Source organism: Agelaius phoeniceus, chromosome 2, assembly GCF_051311805.1.
Source record: "Agelaius phoeniceus isolate bAgePho1 chromosome 2, bAgePho1.hap1, whole genome shotgun sequence".
In the NCBI taxonomy this organism is placed as follows: Eukaryota; Metazoa; Chordata; class Aves; order Passeriformes; family Icteridae; genus Agelaius; species Agelaius phoeniceus.
Window position 1 is genome coordinate 57,484,742 of NC_135266.1, and position 24,474 is coordinate 57,509,215.

The 24,474-nt window shown below is 35.2% G+C and overlaps 1 protein-coding gene across 1 annotated transcript in view; it reads left to right on the plus strand.

The window, feature by feature from the left end:
- The window catches only part of DIAPH3 (diaphanous related formin 3), a 212,388-nt gene that overhangs the window by 26,439 nt on the left and 161,475 nt on the right, over positions 1 to 24,474 (plus strand). The window contains exons 4-15 of the mRNA XM_077173643.1: positions 4,348 to 4,478; positions 6,477 to 6,551; positions 6,729 to 6,798; positions 7,184 to 7,320; positions 7,766 to 7,871; positions 17,563 to 17,673; positions 18,115 to 18,233; positions 18,966 to 19,082; positions 20,280 to 20,398; positions 20,518 to 20,582; positions 21,181 to 21,285; positions 23,555 to 23,890. Of these exons, the coding sequence (XP_077029758.1) occupies positions 4,348 to 4,478; positions 6,477 to 6,551; positions 6,729 to 6,798; positions 7,184 to 7,320; positions 7,766 to 7,871; positions 17,563 to 17,673; positions 18,115 to 18,233; positions 18,966 to 19,082; positions 20,280 to 20,398; positions 20,518 to 20,582; positions 21,181 to 21,285; positions 23,555 to 23,890 (1,491 nt within the window). The remainder of the gene's footprint in view (positions 1 to 4,347; positions 4,479 to 6,476; positions 6,552 to 6,728; positions 6,799 to 7,183; positions 7,321 to 7,765; positions 7,872 to 17,562; positions 17,674 to 18,114; positions 18,234 to 18,965; positions 19,083 to 20,279; positions 20,399 to 20,517; positions 20,583 to 21,180; positions 21,286 to 23,554; positions 23,891 to 24,474) is intronic.

The following is a 24,474-nucleotide window of genomic DNA, read 5'->3' on the forward strand; positions in this document are numbered from 1 at the left end:
TAGCTTGTTTTTCTTTTTTTAGAGATATTGCATGGGAAATCAAGAAACTTCAGACTAGTAGATCTTAAAACATTCTTGAAATTTATCTACCCAAAATAGTATGTGAGGGTTTATATATCATTGGCACCCCTAGGCTCTATATGTATTTTAAGACCTCAGTTGTTTGATCTAAAAAGTATGTGGTAATAGAACATAACTGGCTGTGCAGAGTTGCTGCATTCACATCTGTTGCTGAAATCATAGCATGCTGATGGTGGTGATGTTAGGGCTCTCTTTGTCAAGAGAAAGATTTTCATGTCTTTGCTTCTTGGCCACAGAGTATGTCTCATTGGTCCTTCTTTCTGCGTGCCGTTCACAATTCTCCTTTTTACTTTGGATGTCGTCGCACTTGTGTTTTGGCAATGGAGCTTCTTGCACTATGCCCAGAGGAGCTGTATAAGGTACTTTCTTGAAGAGGACAGGTCTGTTTCCTCCCCCAGGACAATGATTTGTTATCACACACTGTTGTCTTGTGTGTTTTCCTAAGGCTCCCAACAGCATTTTCTTTTTTCTGTTCCCTTCTCTTTTCTTCCCTCTGCTGCTTAGACCATGTATTCCTCTCTCTGGTGGGACATGACAAAAGAGCAATCCATGCAGGCAAATTTGTCTTTCCTGAACTCTCTTTCTGCTGTTGTGTCTTTACTGGAAGTGACATTCACCTGTTGTGTACTGGGAGAAGCTGTTTCAGTGAGACACAGATTCAGTACTTCAATCCAGTTGTGCTGCAGATGATTTCAGATTAGTGCTGGAGCTGTTGGGATGAAATTGAAAACCTTGCCATTGAAAACTCTTTGTTCCAGGCATGCTCTTTCATTCCTTGAGTTAGTTGGACTGAGTGCCTTCTGAGTCTAGAGAGAATAGTGCACTGCACCTCAAGAGTATTTGGCTAACTTTTGGTGTACCTTGACTTTGTGAAAGTGTCATACTTTTTTGGAACAGGTGAAGTGCCATGTAGCTCCTGACTATTGTGTGCAACTAATCCCATTTTGGGCCTCTCCTTCTATGAGTGATACTGCAGTAACTTCTTTTGGTGGTTCATACTTCTTTTCATACTTCTTGAACTTTAAGGAGATGGGTACTAAGATATTTCGCCTTGGGAAAGATATCCTCATTCACAAATGTTATGGAGAGTACTGAGTGTGTTTCATTTAAAGCAGTTATCATTTGAAGAACTATTAAAATGAAGAACAGAGACTGCATCTCTAATGAATCAATGAAAATGAAACAGTCTCTGGTGATCCAAGTGGGCTCTACTGTAATCAAAGCTTTATTATTGACCTCAGTGTCAGGGTTTCTGTTTCTCAGAAGTGCACAGCTCCTTTCCAATAATCACAAAGCACACCTCCTTGCATAGTAATACCTGCAGAAAAGAAAAGTTTTGAAAATAAAATTTCATGTTATGGAGTTAATACTCAAGGGGAAATAAAATGCATTGCTATCATGTTACTCAGCCATCATTTTTTCTGTTTTATATGTTCAAAACACACAAACCGAGTTTTTAGAGTGAATTTTCTTCTTAGTATTTTGTTTTTGTTGTTCACATTGTGCCCTTGTGATGTTTTAACTAGATTAATTAATGCTGACTTCATGCTGCATCTGCTCACAGACCAGTTGTTCTTCAGTTGAGCAATTAAGTTTCTAGAGGCATTGATGCCTCAAGATATTTCCTGTTTCTCAGTAAACTTGAACATTTTGAACTTAAGCAGCTTTTCTCATGCTGAAATACAGCTAATATAATCTGTTTCACAATTGATACCAAATGCAGCTCTCATTTTATTTAAGCACTGGCAGATGTATCATATTCTTATTATGTTGCAGAACTTTGGCATAATATGAATAAGTGGTACTTAGCACTGTGGTAGTTTGTTGTACAGACATGTTTACTGGTTCTTTTGCATAGGGTGATGTTCCAGTGGGGAGCTGAGTCTGAAATGGGATGACTGGTTACTCTCTGGATGTTGATGCGAGTCTCCACTGTGTGTGGCACTGTTTTCAGATGGGTCACATAAGGCTTTCTGAAATGTCATTCTAGTGAATTCTTCTAGTTTGACTGTCCCATGTGACCTTTGTACTGCACACATTTGCTGTTGATTATATTAAATTCCTTCCAAAATATCTTCTAACCATCTTAACTGTATGTCCTGTCCATATAACTGTCCTATATGACTGTGCATCAAAAGAAAGAAATTTTACTGACAACTCACAAGTATTTTGGTTACATCAGTTTTGTCAATTTTACAGCAGGAACTGCTGGGAGAAGTCACTGGAAATGACAGATTCTCCGCACAGGATATTAATCCTTATGCTTAGGCATACAAGTAGTGCTTATCAAGTAGTGTATGCACATCAGGAGCTGCCAGCAGAATTTCTGAGACTTCTTGAAATTTCCAACTCTTTGTAACATTTATTTAAATACTTTGGCTGCTGGGAGTTTGGTCATTTTGTCTCTAGTCAGTCTGTTATCTTATCTATGCAGAGTCCAGCTGGAAAGAGCCATGAAAGAAAACTGAAACTACTGAGTTTCATTTTGTTTGTGGGAGCATTTATTGTTCCTGATTTTTAAAATTTTTTTTTGGGTTTCCTAGATCTGTCTTCCAGATTCTCACCTCAACCCTCATCCTTTGCTGTACATCTCATCTACTTTTTTTTGTAGAGTTATTGGAAGTTACCCTCATACTTAAGCAAGTAGGGATATCCATCAATTCAGAAGCACATTTGGAATGACATGTATTACACATGATGTTTCAAAATATAACATGAGATGCTATATTTTCAGAGAATTGCTGGCAGCAGGTATTTAGAATTAGATTGGAAGAGACCCTGGAGATAGTTGCATCCAGCTTCTTATATATTCCAATTTTAATATCTCTGATAGGGGACACTACACAGTGTGCCTGAGCAACCTGTTCCAGTGCTTTACCAGTGCTCTGTTTTCTTAAGCCTCGTGCTTAAGAAAACAGAGGGAGGAGGAGGGAAGTTTGTGGTTGTCTTATGTTTAACCAATTTCCTGTATTTCAATTTGTTCTTCTTGTCCTTTCACTGATAGGGTTCCCCTGAGCCTTCTCTTGGACTAAACAATCTCAGTTCCACCAGCCTCTCCAAGTACTACAGATTCTCTTGTAATTGTGTCCACAGCCCTCTCTGGATTCATTCCAATATGTCCATGTCTCTCATGCTGGGGAGTCAGGAACTGGACAGAATTCTCTAGATGTCTCACCACTGCTGAGCTGAGGGGAAGGGTCATCTCCCTCAACCAGCTGGTGATGCACTTACCTGTGGTCAGCTTGTCATTCGTCACAACCCCTATTTTCCTACAAGCCTACATTCATGCTGGTAGCTTCAGCACACATTGGTGCATGGGTTTATTCCTCCTCAGGTTCAAGATTTACAGTTTTCTGTTGTGGAACTTCCTGAAATTCCTCTTCCCATTTTTCCTGTCTGTTGATGTCCCTCTTGATGGCAGCTCAGCAGCCTGGTCTGTCTGTATACACTTCCCAGCTTTTAACTTCATTTCTTTGCTAGAAACTATTTGATCATCTACTTCATAGAAGAAAAGATTACTTCTCAGTATTTCCTGAGGATCTAACAAAGGGAGAAAACATCACCTGTATGAAACTAGCTATAATAATATAATGAGACTACCTCACCATTTACACTGAATAATTTCAAGTTATTATTGCACTGCAAATCTAATTCTCTTCAATTACTGACTTGAACCACTAGTTAATCAAGAGGTATTTAGTAAGTCTCTTTGTGCAACATGACAGTTGTACTTCTATTTTGAAAAAAAGGAGTCTTGCAATGAATTAAGTCAAATCTAAGTTTTATGCACCATTGTATGCCTGCTTTTTTGTATTTAGATATGTTCTGTAGAAAATATATGGTATGCTGCATCTTTGCTCTGTATGCTTATGTGAGTGTAGTCACCCTTCTGGACATGTATCCTGTGATCTCTTCAGAGGACCTCATAATCATTATTGGTCTTTTCTTCTGTTGACTATTGACTTATGAAGATCTTTGCAATGCATAAACAGAATCCTTTCAATACAAAAACTTTATTTCACTGAGGATGTATGATAAATTTGTACATTTCATGCCTGTTGTTTTTGTCTGCTGGTAATAAATTTATTCATAAAATGACCCAATTTAGTCAGTGTTTGGCAAATAGTAGATGGGCATCAGTTACAGGTTTTCAGGTCTACATTATATATTTTTCAAGGAACAGAAATGAAACTTAGCCATTAATAATAATCTGTTTAAATTCTATATGCATCAAATAAAGAACAAGTGTTTTTTTTTGTGTTTCAGGGAAGTCTCAAGAACAGTAGGAAGATTTCTCCCCAAGAATTTATTCAGGATTTAAAATCTGGGTCAACGGATGAAAGACTAGTCACTTGCTTAGAATCTCTCCGTGTGTCCTTGACTAGTAATCCTGTCAGGTAACATCATTAGCACATGTTGAAGAGATTAATCATATTCTAATTTCTTAATGGATTAAAATTAATGGATATGTAGAAGGTTTTCTCGTTAATGAGTATGTATGCATTAGTGAGTGTTTTTAACTTCTTTCTGTTTCATTGATTATGTATCCTCTGTGGGTCTGTTATTTTTAATAGAGTTGCTGATCTATACAAGGTAATACTAAGAGAAGGTAAATTAAATGTGATGCAGAAGCAGTTCCCTTTGTTTTCTAGTGCTAAGTAGTCAGTTGTTTTTCATTTTAATTTTTGAAATATTTTCCAAGTCTTTGATCTTCTAACTTATTTTTATCAGGGTAATCAATAATGAGAGTTAGGCACCTTGGTGTAAGTTTGTTCACCAGAAAACATATATATTTCTAAATGTGTGCTGCTGCTTCTGTCCAGTCTACTTTAGGCTTTCATCCTTCCTTCCTTCTGGTATTTTTTTCTGTACCTGTAGGGTTTATCTATTCAGAAGAAAGCACAACCTTTGTTTACCTGCTTTATTGAAGGAAGGTTTAACTCTTCAGTAATCATTGATAAGTCTTAATTTTGATTTGTTCCATGCAGCTTGATTTCTGAATGCTGACTTTATTTCATTAAATTGTACTTTTTCCTATTCTATTCTATTTAAATCCTTTTGTTTAGAATTACCATTTAAGACAGTGGTTGTACACATGATTTGGGGAAACGCTTTAGGTTGTAGTTTAAAATAATGTAAATGAAATGTTGGGACATGATTAGAAAAGGATTGCACAACTTTCTTTTCTCTGTGTCTGGTTTGGGAGAATTGCTGATATGGGTCTTCTCTATGGGTATTTGCTACTTTCTTTCTATTATTTTGTTTCTGAATTGAGTTGTCTTATTTAGAATATATAATGGTTTATGTGGAAGGAAACATGCTTTACAGTAGCTTGAGTTATTCTGACAAAGGGTTTTCAATTAGTCTTTTTTGTAAATTGTATTTTTAGTTCACAGAGAAAATCTAAATCAAGTGTTACTGGGTTCTTTGATCTCTGGTACTTAGAAACAAATATTGAAATCCATGGTTTACTGCAAAAAGCTGTGGTTTTTTTCCCATCACTATAAAAAGTAAGCTTCTGAAAGGACAATCTTGGTCACTAATTTTCAGGTAAATAATTTAGGTGCTTTGACCTCATAGTTGCTATCACAGTTCATTAAAAGTGGTTCAAGTGATCTAGCTGTGCATATTATTACAGATAGCTAGTTATCTGCAACTATTTCTTCCCCTTTTGTGTAATAGTTGCAACAGGTTGAATTTCATTAGGAGGACCTTTTTGATAAATACATTGAAAATAGAGGCACTGATAACAGAATGACAAAAAGCTGAGTGTTTTCTTTGGGTATTGTAAGTAGTTTTTGTTCTGTTGTGGAAGCAGAGGTAAAGACAGTAAGAATGCATCAGTATATTAGTCAGTCATCCCCAGCTGTTGGATGTGCAGCAAAGTGGCTGCTCATAATTCTGCTAATATAAAATGAATCTTGTCGGATTATCTTTAGGACAGATATGGGCCAGATCTGACAAAAATAGTTTCCAGTTATTTGCCTAATCTGTTTCAGAATAAAACACCCATCGAAGAAAGAGAGAATCTATTTTCATAATGTATTTACTTTTAGAAGAAAAAAATATAAAAATATGTTTTTCTCTTCCTGTAATTTTTAGTGCTGCTGTCAGTGTGGCATTACTTGTATTTGATATCAAGGGGTTTTGAGCAATAGTAAACAGGACCATGAGGCATCTGTCATATGAAGAAACAACTAGCCAAGGGTTTAACCTCATTAAAAGATGCCTTTGGTAGTAGCTGAAATTTTAAATTTTTATTGTGTTCTGTTGGAGGTATTTTGGGTTTAACACCACCCAGTTATGCGTGCTTTTATTTATGGTGATAATTTTCTTTCACTATGATTAGTCTTCAAAATGTCAATTTTTTAAAATGTCTTTTTTCTCCCTCCTAGCTGGGTTGTAAACTTTGGCCAAGAAGGTCTGGGATTGCTGTTGGATGTTTTGGAACGATTGGTTGAGACAAAAAAGTAAGTATTTAGTATAAAATTAGCTTTTCTAAATATAAATAGAATATAAATATAATATAAATTATATATAATATCTAATTATATATAGAAATATCTTAATATAAAGTCTTAATATAAAGTTAGCATTTCTTAATATTTAAAGAGCATTTATTTACACTAAAATTTTGATTTTTTCAGTCAGGACAGACTTGTGAAAAGGAGTCAGCATAAAGTTATACAGTGTTTGAAAGCCTTCATGAATAATAAGGTATGGGATTTTATTTATTCTAGAAACAAAATTACTACAGTTCAATTAGATAAAGTACCTGATGAGTATAAGTCCATATGCAGTTTGGTGAAGTGGTGGGTTGGTCAGTTGTGGTTTTCTTTCTGTCTGCCAGAAGTCTGCCACTTTCTCTCTGCAGAAATATTGCACGACACTAATGTAAACTTTTGGTGCTGTTATATGCCCTTCTTACAGAATAAGGGACCCATTTGGGACTTTTTCTCTTTTTTTTTTTTTTTGTTTTGATTAGTTCACAGACTAAAATGTCATTTGAAATACTTATTTGAGGGGAACTATTGATGTCATTAATTAGATACTTGATGGTCATTTGGATTCCCTCCCTTACAAATGTTCTTCTGTTGTTTAGTACGGGTTGGAAAGAATTTTGGGAGAAGAGAGGAGCCTTTTGTTGCTGGCCAAAGCAATTGATCCCAAGCAAACTAACATGATGACGGATATAGTTAAACTCTTATCGGCAATGTGCATTGTTGGGGAGGAAAACATGTAAGTACTGTATTTAAGCAAGAAATATAAGGTAATTTTACAATATCCCAAATTATATCTGAATGAAATTATAAAATTTTCAATTTAGGTTTGAAAGTAGTATCTGTATTATATTGTCCGTTTTCAGCATACCTTTGTGAGTTTTTTTATCGTGGCCATATCAGTGAGTTTTCTTTTTCACATCTGGATGTACTGGTTAGATGGAAATAGTTATGCAGCGATTCTTTTGCTTACTATTTCTTACCATACTTTTTTTAACCCTTATAATCCAGTAAGTCATTCTTTGGTTACAAAAATCTCTAAAGGCAACAAGTATTGCTTAAACCTCCTAAATATGTTTACAAGAAATTGAGGCAGGTGAATAATTTGGCAACATGGCTTTGAAGATAGCAAATGAACAAGTTTAAATATCTCTCCTGAGTGAAATGATTCTCTTTTCTCACAGCCTTGAAAAAATATTGGAAGCTGTAACAGCAGCAGCAGAGGAGAGGAATGTTGATAGATTCTCTCCTATTGTAGAAGGTCTTCAGGATAACTCAGTTCAGCTGCAAGTAAGTAATCTTTTTTTAATCACTGCAACAAGTGAAAATAAAATTACATGGTTTTCTGGACTGAACAAGTCATTACAATAAAAGGGAGTAGGAATACTGTTTCAAGTTGGGTCAAATTTTGGAATATTGTTTATAATTTTGTCTTTTGAGGTGTGGCATGGGAAGATTTGGCCTGGAAACATGGGGGGGTTGCAAGTCAATTTGTTGATTTTCCACTGAGATCTTAGCTTTGCGAGTCAAAAGACAGTATATATTTAAAATAAAGGATAAGTCATATGTTTGGATGCAACAAGATCATATCACTTCTGGAAATATTTGTTGAAACTGAATATTGATTATAGTAAAAAGCAAGTTTTTAGGTAACTGCATTTTATAATTAATGTTTAAATCATTGGGAGGTCTGTCTTTCATGGTCACTTTATGATATCATAAAATTGCCCCCAGAAGGTCTGAGGAAAGAAAACTTGCACCTCTTTTTCAATTTGCCTCAGTTGGATGTAGAGTTTACTGCAGGAACGCACAAAGTATTAACTTTGTTTGAATGATCATTATAAATCATTGGTTTTTGAGTGTAGATATGAACTAATTGATATTCATGTAATCAGGTTGAACTGAGAGCTTTTCAAAATTTAAAATCTTTAAAATCTTCTACTATCTTGCTTAACATATTTTATTTGCTTACATGAGACATGTTTTAAGCAAGTAGAAATATATTTCAGCTTAAACTACAAATCTTGATTCTTATTTCATGTCTGTTTCACTATTTTATTCTAAAGCTTCAAGCCTTCTCCAAGGTCTTGGGTCAAACACTGTATCCATCTCTATCTCTGAGCTTGTGTGTTTGAGGCCTTGGTAGCTCTCTGTGCTTGCATTTCTCACATTAATTCTTTGTTACTATTACAAAAATAGTAAAAGATTAAAGTTTGAAAGAAATGCTTGCATTACTCAGCTTTTATATTAAATACTTCATGTCTGACAATAAAAGTTGCTGTTTGTTTCATTTGTCTCACAGAAAAGCTAACCATAAAGGAATATTTGCAGGTGGAGAATTGTTTGTAGTTCAATTTTTCCAGTACCAATGGAATTATCTTTTGAAAAATTGTCCCTTCTTTCTTACCCCTTCTCTCTTCTAGCCATAGACTGTTTTGGGTTGGAAGGCCCTTTAAAGGCCATGTGCTTCCAACCCAGGTACCTTGAGGGGGAATCTTTTCACCAGACCAGGTTGCTCAAGGCCTAGTTCAGTTTCATCTTGAACGCTTCCAGGGATGGGGCATCCACAGTTTCCCTGGACCATCCATGAATTTTATGGACTTTCAAAAAAATTCTGAGATATCAATTTTTCTCTGAGATATTAAAAAAAAATTAAAATATTTTGATTTTAAAAAAATATTAATGATTCATTCATCATTATTGGATTCATTGATTCAATACTTTAGATTACAAAAATTCTTTTTTTCAATTCCAGGATGTTGTATCTAAGTTAAGAGAATTCAAGAGTCTTTGTAGAGCATATAAGGATTTGAGGACTACCAAGTTGAAATTAGGAGGATGTTGTTTTGAGTGTAATGCTGAATTTTCAGGGCTTGTGTATATTTGCATCTGTGTAGATTTGATGAAGGAAAAAAAAAATACTGTAGATTTAATACAGAAAAAAGTTACCAACTGTAAGTTCCTTCTCTTTCTAGTTGAAACTCCCCTTAAAGCAGGCCGTTACTCTGTTTGAGCCACCAGGCAAGTTAAGTTTAATCCTTGGTATCTCTCGTTTTACCCATGATGGGTACCCACTGTTTGCAGGGGTGCTCAGCTCCATGAGCAAGATACCACTGGTGAGATAACCAATTCAGTGCTGAAAACTTCAGCTGAATTACCTATGCAGCAGCAATTTTAATTTTTCTAGGACTACTATTCAGATATTAAAAAAGTTTCTACTAGTTATGCCTTCTATCTCAGTTGGACTATACCTCCATCTGGTATTTTGTTATCCTCTAATATAGAAGATAGAAGCATTGTTAAAAATGAAAATTTACTCTAAATGTTACTGTTGCAATACTGCTAAAATACTTATGCTAAATATATTCATTTGGTTTTGCTGAGAGTGTTAGCCAGAAGTTCCTGCAAATAGGTAATGCTTTGCCATTTAGTTTGCTATATCTTGTGTAGACATGGAAACTCATTAAAAGTTCTTTTCTGTTTACTTTTTTTAGTTAAACTTTCATTAAAGTATGTTCCTTCTGCTAAAAGGCTTTTTGATATTTACTTTTTCAGACTTCATAAATGGTTGCTAGATTTCTATTTTTGAAGACCAGAAAAATCAAGCCTTCTCATGTGAATCATCTGTAAACTTTTCTAACAATGAAATTGACCTGGTGGTTAATTTGACAGGCTTTTAATGAGACAGAAGTTTACAGTTGTCAGTTACTTGGCATACTTGCCTTGATTGTCTGCTTGATGTATGTATGCTTGTTTTGTGGCAGTTCAATTTTGACACTAACAACTGACCTTTTCAATTTTGAATTGACTTAACATTTCTGTTACTAGAAGAGTGAATACATAAAAGGCCTCAGTAGGGTGATTTTTGTATTTTTAGTGGAAGCTCTGTCTATCTATTTTTTGCATTTGTTGAATGCAAAAGATGAATGCAATGTTCTATCTTTCATAAAATCCAAAATTATGGAAGGCATACTTAATTGATTTTGGTTCAAGACAAGATTAGTAGTCTTATTCTGAAAATATAACTACAGCCAGGAGTAATATCAAGTTTCTGGTTTTGTTACAATAAATGCAGCTTAACATCTTAAGCCTAAAACATGTAGAGGGCATTTATATTTATTTATGTATTTATGATGACAACTTATGTATTTATGTGTATTTATGATGACAACTGAAAAGTCTAATATTTTGCTTGTTCCAGTCATGAAGGCAGGAAATACAGCTCTTCTGACACAACCCATTTTGATATGTAAGAAAGTTAAGAAAATAACAGCAACAACAACTTTTTTGTTGCCTACTTCTCATTCTTCTAGGAGAATCAAATGAGTAATCATCAACTTTCACCACTGCTTCTCAAGCAGGTAGTTTAACTAACAGGAGAGTGCTCTTCTTCCATGCAGATCTAGTTGCAGATGCCAGCTCCTTCTAATTTTCCAGTTAGGACTGAGAAGAGGAACAGTTGTGAAGCAAAGGTGCAGTTTTTCCTTTCCTGGATAAGTTCCTGAAAAATGAATATTCATCATCCCTGTGGAAACGTGCAGGTTCATGCATATCCTAGGAGAAGTGTTTTTGTAAGAAAGTAAAAGATCCTAGGTATTCATCAATAGCTGTATCCTCCCAGTGTTTTCAGTTGTCAGGGAATACCATTTAATCTTTATCATTTAATAATATGAGGATGTGAGATGGCTGTGACATTTTGGTTTGCTGAATAACTTGATGATTCTTGGTTGCTCTGTGCTAATGAGGTCCTTCCCATAACTGCTTCTGTAACAGGGTCAATCAGAACAAAGCTTACCTTACCTAAATGTCAAGACTGCAGAAACTAATTTCAAATTATTGTGGTCTTGTGTGATTTAAGTATTTTATGCTAACCCCTAGGTATTGAATTAGTTTCACTTGGAATATGATTTAAATGTTTGTGATCTACTATCAGGTTCCTGCTATTGCCTCTATCTTTAGTCCTTTAAGAAGTTTTTAAACTTAGAAAAAAGAATTTGTGATCTAATTTACTTAAATCTAGATGTGTAAGCATTGTGTCTTGCTTAGACTTGTTTTTCTTTCCTCTTGTGTAACTTTTTCTCATTCTGCTTTTTGTAGGCTTATGTTTGGGACTTTCACTATTACTTTGTATTGCTACACAAATGAATAGTTAGCTAATATTATCCAATGGATCTTTGTCTTGTTTGTTCCAGGAAGGCTAGAGTATATTCTTGTTCTGAGCTGCAATTTAATTCCCACTTGATCAAATTTGACTAGAAATACTAGAATAGCAGTACATCTTACTGATTAATTTATTGCTTTTCATCATTGTATCATGGCTCTGTTTGAGTAACATATGTGCACGTGTACTGTGTTGATTTGGCAAATTTAAACAAAATAATATTTTTTATTACAGATGTAATACAATTATAGCTGTAGATATCCTTTCATTGAAATTGCCCTGCTATCTCAAAGATCAAGCTATAGTTTGCTCTTGATCAGGATTTTCATAGTAGTATTTTTTCAGTCTCTGACTCCTCACTGATAGTTGAAATCATCTGTGGTAAATGCTGTTTCCTTGCTTAACAGTCCATTCATATAGTGTTTTGCAGGGAAACATACTATGTTTTAAACTGCTGTCATAAGAATGACAAAGATTCCAAATTGTGTATAATCAAACAACATGGAGTTGAAATGTAAATGTAACCTTGTAGAACTGTACTTTGGTACTGACTCTGTGGTAGTGAAGTCTACAATCATTGAAATGCCTCCCTGATGTTAACAGGAGAGCAGGTGTTGGTGGCAGCTGTCAGTGCGCTGAATTACCGGTTTTGAATGGCACAACTAATTGAATCCAGAAAATGCAATTGAATGAAAGATTTTGTACTCCAGAGAGATGAATTGGAGATGATATCTTGTTTCAACTAAATAAGATCAAATTAGGGGAAGTAAAAATTTTCATCTTGGCTGTTGAAGGGGATGACAAATACTCATAAAGTGGACCCATACCAAAACAAATACAAAAAGCTTTAAAAATAAAGCCCATACTCAGATAATAAGACAATATATTCTTTACGCATTTATTGCAGTAAATTTAACTGGTTTGGTTGCTTGCATTTTAAACCACTTGTGACGTCCAAATTCTTCTGTTGTGACGTTGTAACTTGTGCAGTTTGTGGGCCTAAAAAATACACGTGGTATTCAAAGCCAAGGGCTTAATTTTTAGTCTAAGTGATGTCTTAGTGGTCTAATAAAATTGCTTTCAGTAGTGCTAACACTTCTCCACCCCATCCCATGCCTATACATTTCTATGCTGTATTTCATTTGTGGTCATATTCTATCCACTAATTACAGAAATGTATGTAACGGTAAACTTTATTCCAGAGACTTGTACAAGGCTAAGAAAAATGTACACCTAGTGGGGTGATAGTGATTCTGTTACTTGACAAATCCTGTTGCAACAAAAACAGCCAAAACTGAGCGAGCTCCAGACAGGCAAGCCAAGTCTCGGTGAAGCCTGAGAGTTCTGGAAGCATGTGGTGTTAGCTTCATACAAAACCTGTAGCCTGTTACTAGCAAAAATAAGTGGGCTACAAGGCAATGTGTCCTGAACAAGACTGTAGAGGAGTACAGACAAATATTCAATATGAGGAGCTTTTTCTTTCTTCAAAGTGCTTGGTTGTACAGCAGAACCTTTCATCTCTGTTGGTTGCTGTCGAGACAATTCCTGGAAGATTTTTTTCAGTCTACCTTTGAAAAATGGACTGGGCACCTTAGCTGGTTTCAAAATTTTGTGTATTGTAGTGTCAACGTTTGGATGTAAGAGAATTATATTATTTGTATTTATCTTTTGGTTGTTGTAGTTTCCTTTGCTGCGGTTAGCACCCTTCTTTGTTACCTAGTGTAGAGTGATGCTTTGGCAGTAACAAACATTAGAGTAACTCTCAGGAAAAAGTACTTGTGCAGAAACAGGCTTGAAGAGTAATACAGAGGTTTTGTTTGAATTTGAAGAAAATAATTGATAAGTTAACAAAGTCCTATTTTCCCCTAAGTTTCTCAAATACTGTAGACATAGATACAGAAGCAATTTGTATAAAATGAGGGCAATAACACATTTCAGGGAGAAGTATCATAAGAATTGTTCTGACAGACACTACAAAGATGAAAAATCCACTGTGACAGTTAAAGGCTCAAATTCTTATCTATTTAGCAGCTTTATAAGAAGAGAAGAATAACCAAGGGTTGTTTCTTATTTACAACTTCAAAGAAGCCCCAAATCAGAAAGATCTTTCTCCAGGAAACGTACTTTCTATAAGGCAAAACAGTCAGTGTTGTGGTGTTGTTAGCTATATTCCTAATTAACTGAGCTCTTTTAAAGCTGAGTGCTACTAATGGGATGCCAATACCTTTCTGAAAGAAAACATACTGTAAGTATATTCCTCTTTGATACGTGAGGCTATTTACTTTTCCTCATCAGGTGATGATCTAATTGCCCTCACTGTAAAGAATATGGAGAAGGGACAGGAACAGGCTTTTATTGCCTCGCCAAATCTTTTAAACACTTTGCTAACAAAAACATACAAAGACAGACTTACAGTGAGGCGGGGGGAAAACATTAGGAAACATTACTTGAACAGAATTTAATATGACATAATTTTTGAGCCATAGAAACTTTTTTAAAAACAGACTTTTAAACATCAAATTCAATATTACCTATTACTAGTAGAATTTTTGATTTTGTCTACTTAGCATGCTGTTTTCTACATTTTTCTGAATTGTTTTGATATTTGTCAAACTTGTTTAAATTTTTAAAGTCCAGACTTAGATTGGAACATTCTTGCCTGCTCCTTGGACCTTTCAAACACCTCTCATTGATTCATGAAATAGGACTTTGCTTTGCAAAGCCATTTATTTATACTGTCTCTTTATTGATATTACATTTTTTGTATTACTCATTAATTTTGTTCTCAACTATAAAAAATATATTTCTACTGTAGAAGAAGTCAAACTTGCCAATCTGTAGTTGTCCAGATCTTCCTGAAAGTGGCCTTTTAAATGTCAATACAATTTTGCCATCTTTATTTCTTCAGTGTCAAGATACATTTCAGTATAAACTTGGATTATTTTGTCCTCAATTTTTTTTTAAAGCTTTGAATGTTTGAAGAGTGAATGCTCTTTTGTTACTTCTCATGTTGGCTTAGTTCTCTGAATTCTTCTGCCGCTTTGGAACTTTTTTGTCTGTGTTCTACTTTGTGATCTCCTCTCACATGCCAGAATGACAAAGTGTTGCTGTTTGTGTTGCTTTGTTTTCATTGGGCACTTCTTTACGCCATAGTCTTTTACTGACTCTACAGATTCTGTTGTCTTCCTTCTTTTGCTATCTTTGGGGAATTAGATGTGTTAGTCATAGATGCTTTTTGCAAATTGTCCTTCAAAGTTCTCTGTCTCTTTTATTACGTTTTCATATTTGATTGGTTAGTTTTGATTCGTCCTCCCCTCCACTGGTTTTGAATTATTTTGTTTAGGTGTTGTAACTTGATTATTGTCTAACACTGGGGTAAGTTACAGAAGTCTATCTTAACACTTATGCAGTTGATTTAAATAATCCTTTTGAGTCCTGTATGCAGTCTTGGGTCCCACAATATAAGAAGGACATAAAACTGTTAGAATGTGTCCAAAGGAGGGCAATGAGGATGGTGAAGGTCCTTGAGGGGAAGCTGTGTGAGGAGCAATTGAGGTCACTTGGTTTGTTTAGCCAGAAGAGGAAACTGAGGGTAGACCTCATTGCAATCTGCAACTTCCTCGTGAGGGGAAGAGGAGGCGCAGACGCTAATCACTTCTCTGTGGTGACCTGTGACAGGACCCAAGGGTCCTTTCAGCCTGAAGCTGTGTCAGGGATATTTAAGTTAGATGTTAGGATTGGGTACCAGTTTTTCACCCAGAGGGTGATTGGGCACTGGAGCAGCTCCCCATGGCAGTGGTCACAGCACTAAGCCTGTCTGAGTTCAAGAAGGATTTGGACAATGCTGTGAGGCACAAGGTGTGATTCTTGGGACTTCCGGACTGGGAGTTGGACTTGATGATCCTTTTGAATCCCTTCCCACTCAGGACATTCTATCATTTTATATCCTTAATTTAGTGTGATTTTCTTATTTATGTCAATAAAATAAAACCAAAACTTTTCTATTATTATGCAAATATAGATATTTGCATGTACTCAATTTCATAAAAGTTCTGAGGGAATAGAAATTAATTTCAGCTCTTTCTTCAAGTAAGAAGAAGGAGCAAAGCTTGTTTCTTCTATAACTGTTTTGAAGTTATTGTTGAGGCAAGGTATGTGGTATGACAGAGTAATAAATGCTGTTGTGGCAGCTTTTATCCGGGAGAGGTATTGGATGGGTTAGTACAGTGGTTCCAACCATGGCATCCTCCCTTGAGCATTCTTGCCATTTCAGACATCTCTAGAAGTTGAAAAGATGGTCCCAAATCCTAATGCAGAGTTGTGGGGCCATCAAGATTCTCTTTTCAAGTGACTCCAAATACCGTCATTTATGGGTTTGGGTGAAGAATACCTCATGCACTTTTGGGTCATTCTAACCCTTGGTCCCTAAAAACCTGCTGTAGCTCACAGTCTGCTTGGTTTTATCAGCAGTTTCATTGCTCTCACATTAACAGATTGTTTACATTTGTTACATCTCTGTTCTCATAACTAAGCTGTTCTCTTCTAGAGTGTTAGCCAGTAAGTTCATCTACATAGACTAACACTGCAGTCAAACAGGCCTAAATTATGCTAATTGCCATTCACCTCCATAACAGTTCAGCTGAAATAATATATAAAGCTACTCTCATGCTTACATACTTTGCAGTAGGGTAAAGGTGAGATAATAGTTGTGGTCTGTGCTATTATGTAATCTTAGCATGTTCCTTCTGGAAACCTAATGGGTGCTATTGTTTCTTATAGTCTGTATCAAAGTAGCTTGTACATCTTTATACATAGTTGTTCTTGTGGCCATATGTAAATTAAGTACTTGGAATTATGCATACTTTGCAGATGACTGGGAGAGCATCGTTCCAGTATTACCTTTTGCCTATGGCATAATGCATCATCATTTTTTAGACTATAAAAGGCTTTACAGCAAAGTATTTGAACCAGATTGCTTTAATTGTTGACATAGTAGGTAAGGCCCAAATAGAATTCTAATGGTCTGGTGCTTTTAAAAAGCCCTTAAAATGCTGGAATTATTTGAATAACATATTTTTTGTAAATTAAAGCAAAATGTGCAAACAATAAAGAGGGTAAAAAAGGGATATAATGTCTCTTTTCATCTGTATTAGAGATAAACAGTAAGTTGCCATCGTTCTAAAGACTTGTGAATCCAGACAGGGAATTCCTGCTGCTCCTGGCTGTGGGTTTTCAAGATGAGTATCTTAATTTTTCAGAAGAGGTTCTGCTGAGTAGCTGGCGTGATTCTTTCTTTTGAGCTGAAGGAGTGATTCTCATGAAGTATTCTATAATTCTCAGTATGTTTAAAGAATGACTATTTCAAAAAACAAGTGGGGAAAAAACCCCATTCTGTTTTTCAGGCTCAGTTTAATTTACTCAGCATTTTAAAGAAAAGGTATGTTTCACTGTACACAGACTGCATTCTGTTACTAACTTCTTATATATATGTATAGATAAATGTATATTTGCAATGATTTTTATATGTCCATTATTATGCTTTATCTGCTAAAGTTCATCGGCTAAAGGAACTTGATATTTGTATAAAATGACAAAATTCAATGGAGTGGTAAAATATTGAACTATAATGGAAATTTGTGAACTAGAATTTGGTATTTATAGCTCATGTGGCTGATCAGGAATTTAAGTAGCTTATTTATAAGATTACAGTAGTTTCATAATTAGAAATTATGTAATGTCTAATTATTAGTTTGTTGTATCTTCTTGATTGTGATGCATATTGAAATCTTAGAAATAAGATGATTATTTTCTCTATTACAGGTAGCTTGCATGCAGCTCATCAATGCTCTTGTTACATCTCCTGATGACTTGGATTTTAGGCTTCACATCAGAAATGAATTTATGCGCAGTGGATTGAAAGAGTTATTACCAGTAAGCATCTTGTCTTCTCTCTTTGCATTACTGTTTAATTTTTTTTAATTATTTGAGCCTGAGAGCAGGAATGGGAGAACAAGTTCTAATAAATTATCCTCAAAGGCATTTTATTAAGTTTGGGAAAGAGCAGTAAGGGACAAGTATCAGCCTTAAAATAAAAATGAAAAGGTGAAATGTGCTTTCTGAGTTTTATTCTGATTTTATTCTGATTCCTCAGCATTTTATGACTTTGCTTAAGAACATGTGACACTCTGTTGTGCAAAAATTTTAAGCCAGCCTGAAGTTACATTTACCTTTTGAATATTTAACTTAACTCATGTGGTTTTGTAATTTTGAACTTTTAACTAATATAAACATATGGAATAAATTAAAAAGATACATTTATTTACATATGGAAATACTAATTTTGTAAGTCTTTGTGCTGTTTCTTCATTGCAGCAACTACGATATATAAAGAATGAAGCGCTAGATATTCAGCTGAAAGTGTTCAATGAGCATAAAGAAGAAGACATGATTGAATTCTCTCATCGTTTAGAAGATATTAGATCTGAACTAGAATATCCTTTTGAGGATGATGTGATCTTTGCTTGTGTCAGAAACAGTGTGGCCAGCAGGAGCAGGACACTGATCATTCCCCCCCTATATTAGGCGCTGGTGAGGCTGCACCTTGAATTCAGTGCTCAGTTTTGGGCCCCTCACCCACAAGAAGGACATGGAGGGGCTGGAGCATGTCCAGAGAAGGGTCTGGAGCACAAGTCCTGTGAGGAGCAGCTGAGAGAGCTGGGGTTATTCTGGAGAAGGATGCTCAGGGGGGCCTTGTAGCTCTCAATGACTACCTGAAAGGAGGTTATAGTGAGGTGGGGTCAGCCATTTCTCCCAAGTAACAAGTGACTGAATGGGAGGAAAGGGCCTCAAGGTGTGCTATATGAGGTTTAGATTGGATAATAGGAAAAATTTCTCAGAGAAAAGTTTGTCAAACACTGGAATAGGCTGCTCAGGGAAATGGAGTCTCCATCCCTAAAGATACTTAAAAAAGATTTCTAGATGAGACATGTAGTGGCATGGCTGAATGATGGACTTGGCAGTGCTTGGCTAATAGTTGGACTTGATCATCTTCTTAGAGGTCTATTCCAACATAAATGATTTAATGATATCAGCAGGACAAACATGAGCAAAATAAAGCATATAATGGACATTTTTTTGCTATAATTTTTGTTTAAAGAAGTTATCAGTAAACATTTGACTGAAATTTTTTGATTCTTTGTTATTATTCTCCTTAACACTTTCACTGAAGTGAATGATGTTTACAACATGGTGTGGAATACAGTAAAGGACACTAGTGCTGAAGGATATTTTCTTTCTATTCTCCAACATCTTTTGCTGATAAGAAATGATTATTTTATCCGGTATGTTTAATGCTGTTTTAAATGTTAATTATGGAATTTTTTTTATTATTCAGTTATTAATAGAATATTTCTTCCATAAATCCAATGATAGGTTTTAGTCTTTCTGTGCGGATTGTAATTTGTGAGCTCATGTTCAAAAGAATCCACTTGGAATCAATAATGCCATCTATATGTTTTATCTCTTTGGCTTAGGGTATAATTTTATTTTATAAACATAGAAAACTATTTTTGTTAAGAGCTGGGCCTTTTTGATTGCAAGTATAAGTGATCAGGAGAGATGTCTTAATCAGTTATAAATCATGGTAGTAGCATTATAATTTTGTGGTGTATTTGAGTCAAAGGACAAAATCGAGTAGGCAAAGAAATGTATTCTATACAGAAACCCGAACATATGCCTAATTTAGATTAACTTTTGGGTTGGAATGGAATATTTTCAGTATATATTATAGGTCAGTGTAGACATGTTTGTGTCTCCTGGAAAATTCATCAGGTGAATAAAGGGGAAACAGTTGATAAAACTTCAGTGTTTCAAGCTGACAAAAACTTTCCTTCCAAAACTCTTGTGTTGTCTTTGAGGAAACACTGGAGGAACGAGGTGTGAACTGAATAGGGGCCATCTGTTTTCTGCACAACATTCTGTATAACCTTGCATATCAGGCAAGGTCTAGCACAGATGTATGTTTAAAGGTTAAGGGTGCTTGCCTGCTATGGTACATCTGTGCTAGACCTCTTCCACCTGAAAAGGTTTAAATTCACAGCTTGCATGTTCTGGGCAAGTGACCCAGCTGTCATACCCCCTGGCATTTTAGAACATGGTGTTTTTCATTCCTTGTACTGAAGCAGGGCTGCAATGCACTTGTACTTACAAAAGTCACAAAACTAGTAGAATCAAGCTGAAGGAAGAGCGTTTTCTTTACTGAGAGGAAGCAGGGGATCTTTCCTTCTTATATTTCTGCAGGGAGGGAGATGTAGATTTTATAATACAAGAATAATTTTTCTTTAGGGCCACTGTTTTTTCAGGCTTTTTGTAAACTCCTTTTGTGTAATAAACTGCTAAATGTAATTTTCCTTTGAAACTTTTACCTTTCTATGGAAACAAATCAGCCTGAAGCTTTTGACTTTACTTTGTTCATAGACAAGATTTTAAATATAGATTGATTAATAAATATCTGTAAAATAGCTCATTTCTCTCTTTAGTCCACAGTATTTCAAATTAATTGAAGAGTGTGTATCACAGATAGTGTTACATCGAAGTGGAACAGACCCAGATTTCACGTATCGTAAGAGATTAGATATAAATTTCAGCCACTTACTAGGTAAGTACCGTGTTTGGAAATGATTACAGCATCATACTTCCTTATATGAAACTGAATAGGTGACTAAGAATCTTGTGTTCCCTACATATGTGTAAGTGTGCTTGTTGGTTTTTTTCCAGATGTTTGTGTAGATAGAGCAAGATTAGAAGAATGTGAAGAGAAGGCTTCTGAACTTTCCAGAAAAGTAAGTCATTCTTCATCGCATCATGATGTGATCAAAAGATGGACATGGAATTGCTTAATAGAATAATGAATGGCGTAACTGAACCATGGCATAGTTCTTAACTTTAACTTACTATTAGTTTTATGTTAAGGTGGGAATTTGGGTGCTCTTCTAGATTAGGAAGCCAAGTAGTGTGAAGTAGTTAATCTTAACTGAGAACCTTTCTACTATTTAAGTTTTCATATACAACTCTTCCAAAAAGCAACTTTATTTCAGCGGTTATCAGTATCCCTAACAAAATAAACAGTGGGAGAATAAAAAGAGACTCCTTTGTATCTACAGACTGTATTAGTGTACATCCATGGCTTTTAAGCTCCTCTGTGTAATACTGACTTAATATACGTTAAGTCTTTATGCCATTTTGTATAGTCAAGACCTGTTGTGGTGATTCAGATGATTCTTCCACTCAGCAGACATATGGAAGTTGGAATAGCAGACATGTGTCTTGGTATTGTTATCATGAAGGTTTTAAAAAGCACAAAAGGAAAAGGTGGAATTTAAAGAAACTATGCAGGACTGACTGGTACCAACAATTTTCTTTTTGTGTCTCTTTTCTTAGTTTGAAAAAGATTTTGTCGTTCATCAGGAGACCCAGGCCCTGCTTCAAAAAAAAGAGGAAAGAATCAATGAACTTGAAAAAGAATTACAAGCTTTTAAATCACAGGTAAAAGAGGGTATAAGTGAATGTATGAAATAATGTTTTTGAAAGGGACTCCTTTTGCATCTTCTTCAGAGTCTGATAGTATGATTGAGAGGTTTTTCAAAGAATCTTTCTTATCGATTATTATTGAATGTTAGTTTCCTTTATTTCTGTTTTATATAAATAATTGTAATGTGACATTAATTAGCTGTGAGTTCCCAGATGATCCTTTTTATGCCTGAGCTCAGTTAATTAAACTAGTTTCTTAGGTTTCATTTGGGTTTTGCTTTCAGAGTCATACATTTCCAAAGTAATTAACCACATAGGGTAATAAGTCTTATGCTTTTAGATTAGCATTCATCATTGTGATCTTTATCCCTGCACAGGAAATTGCTTATTATGCAGTTTGCTATACTGAGGCCTTACCATGGATATCCAGCAGTGAAAGAAATAACCTGTGGCTGGATAAGAACATTTCCTGATAATTTTTCAATTTTCAAGCAGAAATATGTGATGGAGAGGAATAGTGCAGATTTTTTGAGAATAATACTTGAGTTACTTGTAACTGCTTCAACTCTTAAATCTATGTAAGGAGACTGCGACCAAATGATATTTCCTGTGTCTTACTTCTGGGAACAAGAACAGTCTAAAAATGCCTGAAGAAGAAAACATCAGAAAGACGTGCTTTCTAGGGGTTTATTTTAATACTTCTGAGGATTTTTAAGAAATATTTATTGGCTTCTTTAATTTTCTTAGTGAGGAAAATTAATTTAGCTCTCCTTTGGTCTATTTAGAAATGTCATTCTAATTCATGTTTCTGGTCAAAATTAATTGTTAACGTCAAAGTCAAACATTTAACAAAAGCAAGAAATTGTTGCATTCTAAAAAACCAAATATAGTAAGAGTGGCACATCATTCATTAAGAAAGTACTTTTCTGTGTGTATCTTGAAGTCATACTTAAATACTTTTTGTAAGTGAAATTGGTTTCCTCCCTTTTTTACTTTTTCTGTTATTCACTGCATGAAATATAATTTTTTTTACATGCAGACAGAGAGCATAACATATGATTCTGCTCACTAATTATCATACCATGAATTATCCCAGTGTTGTTAATGGGATACATGAAAAGTTTTGTAAATGTCAGGTAACTGATTACTGCAACTTAGTACTTTTAATCTTTGGCTTCAGTATGGCATCAATTGCTACTTAGCATGTTGACTTCTACCTCTAATACTAATTTTTTTCCCTGGTCTCATTCCTTTAGTCTCTTCTTGCAACTGGTACGTGTTGATGTATTTCTTTCATTCTTTCATTTCTAGAGCCCAACTGTTCAGTGTCTATTTGTCAGTGTAAACAATGCTTATTCTCAGAAATTCAAAACATTATCATGCTGTTGTGCATGCATTTATTTGTTCTCATTGATAGTCAGCTATTTCCTTTTAGAAATTTAAAATCTTTTGCATATTGTATTTCCTTTAATTTTCTAAAATAATCAGTTTCAGCTCATAGTTAGTTGAAGAGGTAATTAGTGCTATCACCAGTAGATAAATATTTCTTATTTATTCTTTTGTTATTTTTGTCAGATACTTTCTCATTTATGTTTGCAGGCCTATGATAGAGTTTTTCAAATAGTAGTAGTAATTTTATTAGACTTGCTGAAGTTCTAATCCTATTTTGGTACATTATGGATGTCATTTCTATATGGAATAAGAAGCTAGTGTGTAAGGAACACTAATTTTTGGATGGATATTTTTTCATTATTGCTTCATGTTTTCAATTCTGTAGAATGAGAATGCTCCTACATTGGAAGATACCTGTTTTTCAATAGAATTATTTATCTCTTCAGATTTTTCTGTTATGTACTTGGAATGTTTCTGTGTCATCTATAGGATGAAAACAACAGAGACTAGGATGTTACTTTTTTTTAATTTGAACTAAACCATGGTAGTCTAGGTGAGGTCTCAGGATATCTATCATACCCTTTTTTGCTCATGGTCAGTGAAATGCAAAAAGTGGGAAACACCATTTCAGTTTGTCATTTTTGGTGTGCACCCCCCAGGTCTGAATGTCTGCTTCAAAGTATTGACACATCCAATCATGAAATCAAAAGCACATTGGGCTTTTGATTTCACGATTTTGATTAAGAATGTTATCATTCTTATTTGACTGTTCTATACAAGACAAATGGCATTGACTTTCAACTGTCTTTCTGTATTTAATCTATAAACTATGATTGTTGGAGCATTTTGTTGACAAAACAGTGAAACTGAATAAGACTATTTTCCTTATCAGTATGGCTCTCTGCCACCTGGTTTTCTACCATCAACTCATGGAGATGCATCTGTTGTTCCACGGGAAGGTGCAGGACCACACCAATTTCCACCCCCTCCTCCTCCACCGCTGCCTTCTAATGGAGCAATTCCACCACCACCGCCTCCCCCTCCTCCTCCACCACTTCTGAATAGCTCGGGAGCTCCTCTGGGTTTTGGTGGTGCTCCTCCACCACCACCTCTGCCAGGCCTGCCTGGAATACAGTGGTCCCCGCCTTCATGTGCTTTGCCATTTGGAATGAAGCCTAAAAAAGAATTCAAACCTGAGGTTACCATGAAAAGACTCAACTGGTCTAAGGTAGTGTTGATTAATGACAAATACTCGATGTAAAATCTGACATTGAAGTTGGGGAAAATAGATTGTCAGAAGTAAGACTAGACAAGCAATTAGTTAAAATTATGTAAGATATTAATACTTTCTGTCTTTAGCTTTTAATTGTTTTTTGAAAACTGTGTTTCATTAACCCATGAATCATCTGGGCAAGTATCTGTTGACTTTATTGGATGCCTAGAAAAGCCAGTTCTGGTCTAAAATAAAACAACCTTGATAGCAGGATGCTTCTTATGCTTCCTATTACACCTTGTTTTTCAGCAGACTCCTTATGTTGGATCAGTCACTGAACTATACTGATAGCTATACAGTTTCCAAACAAGTGTCTTGAATCTATCTAGCCTGGACTGGAAAGAGGGAGTACAGATCTCTCCATTTGTCTGTAGTACTTCAATGTACTTCCATAAATTTAATGACTGACAAAATACAGACTGAATTTGGAGTTTGGTTGGTTTTGGTTTTGTTTTTTTCTCCTTCTCCATTGTGACAAGATTGAGTATACTAGTCTGCTACTGAGTTTGGAAACTATAATTATTTAGACCAAAAATAAG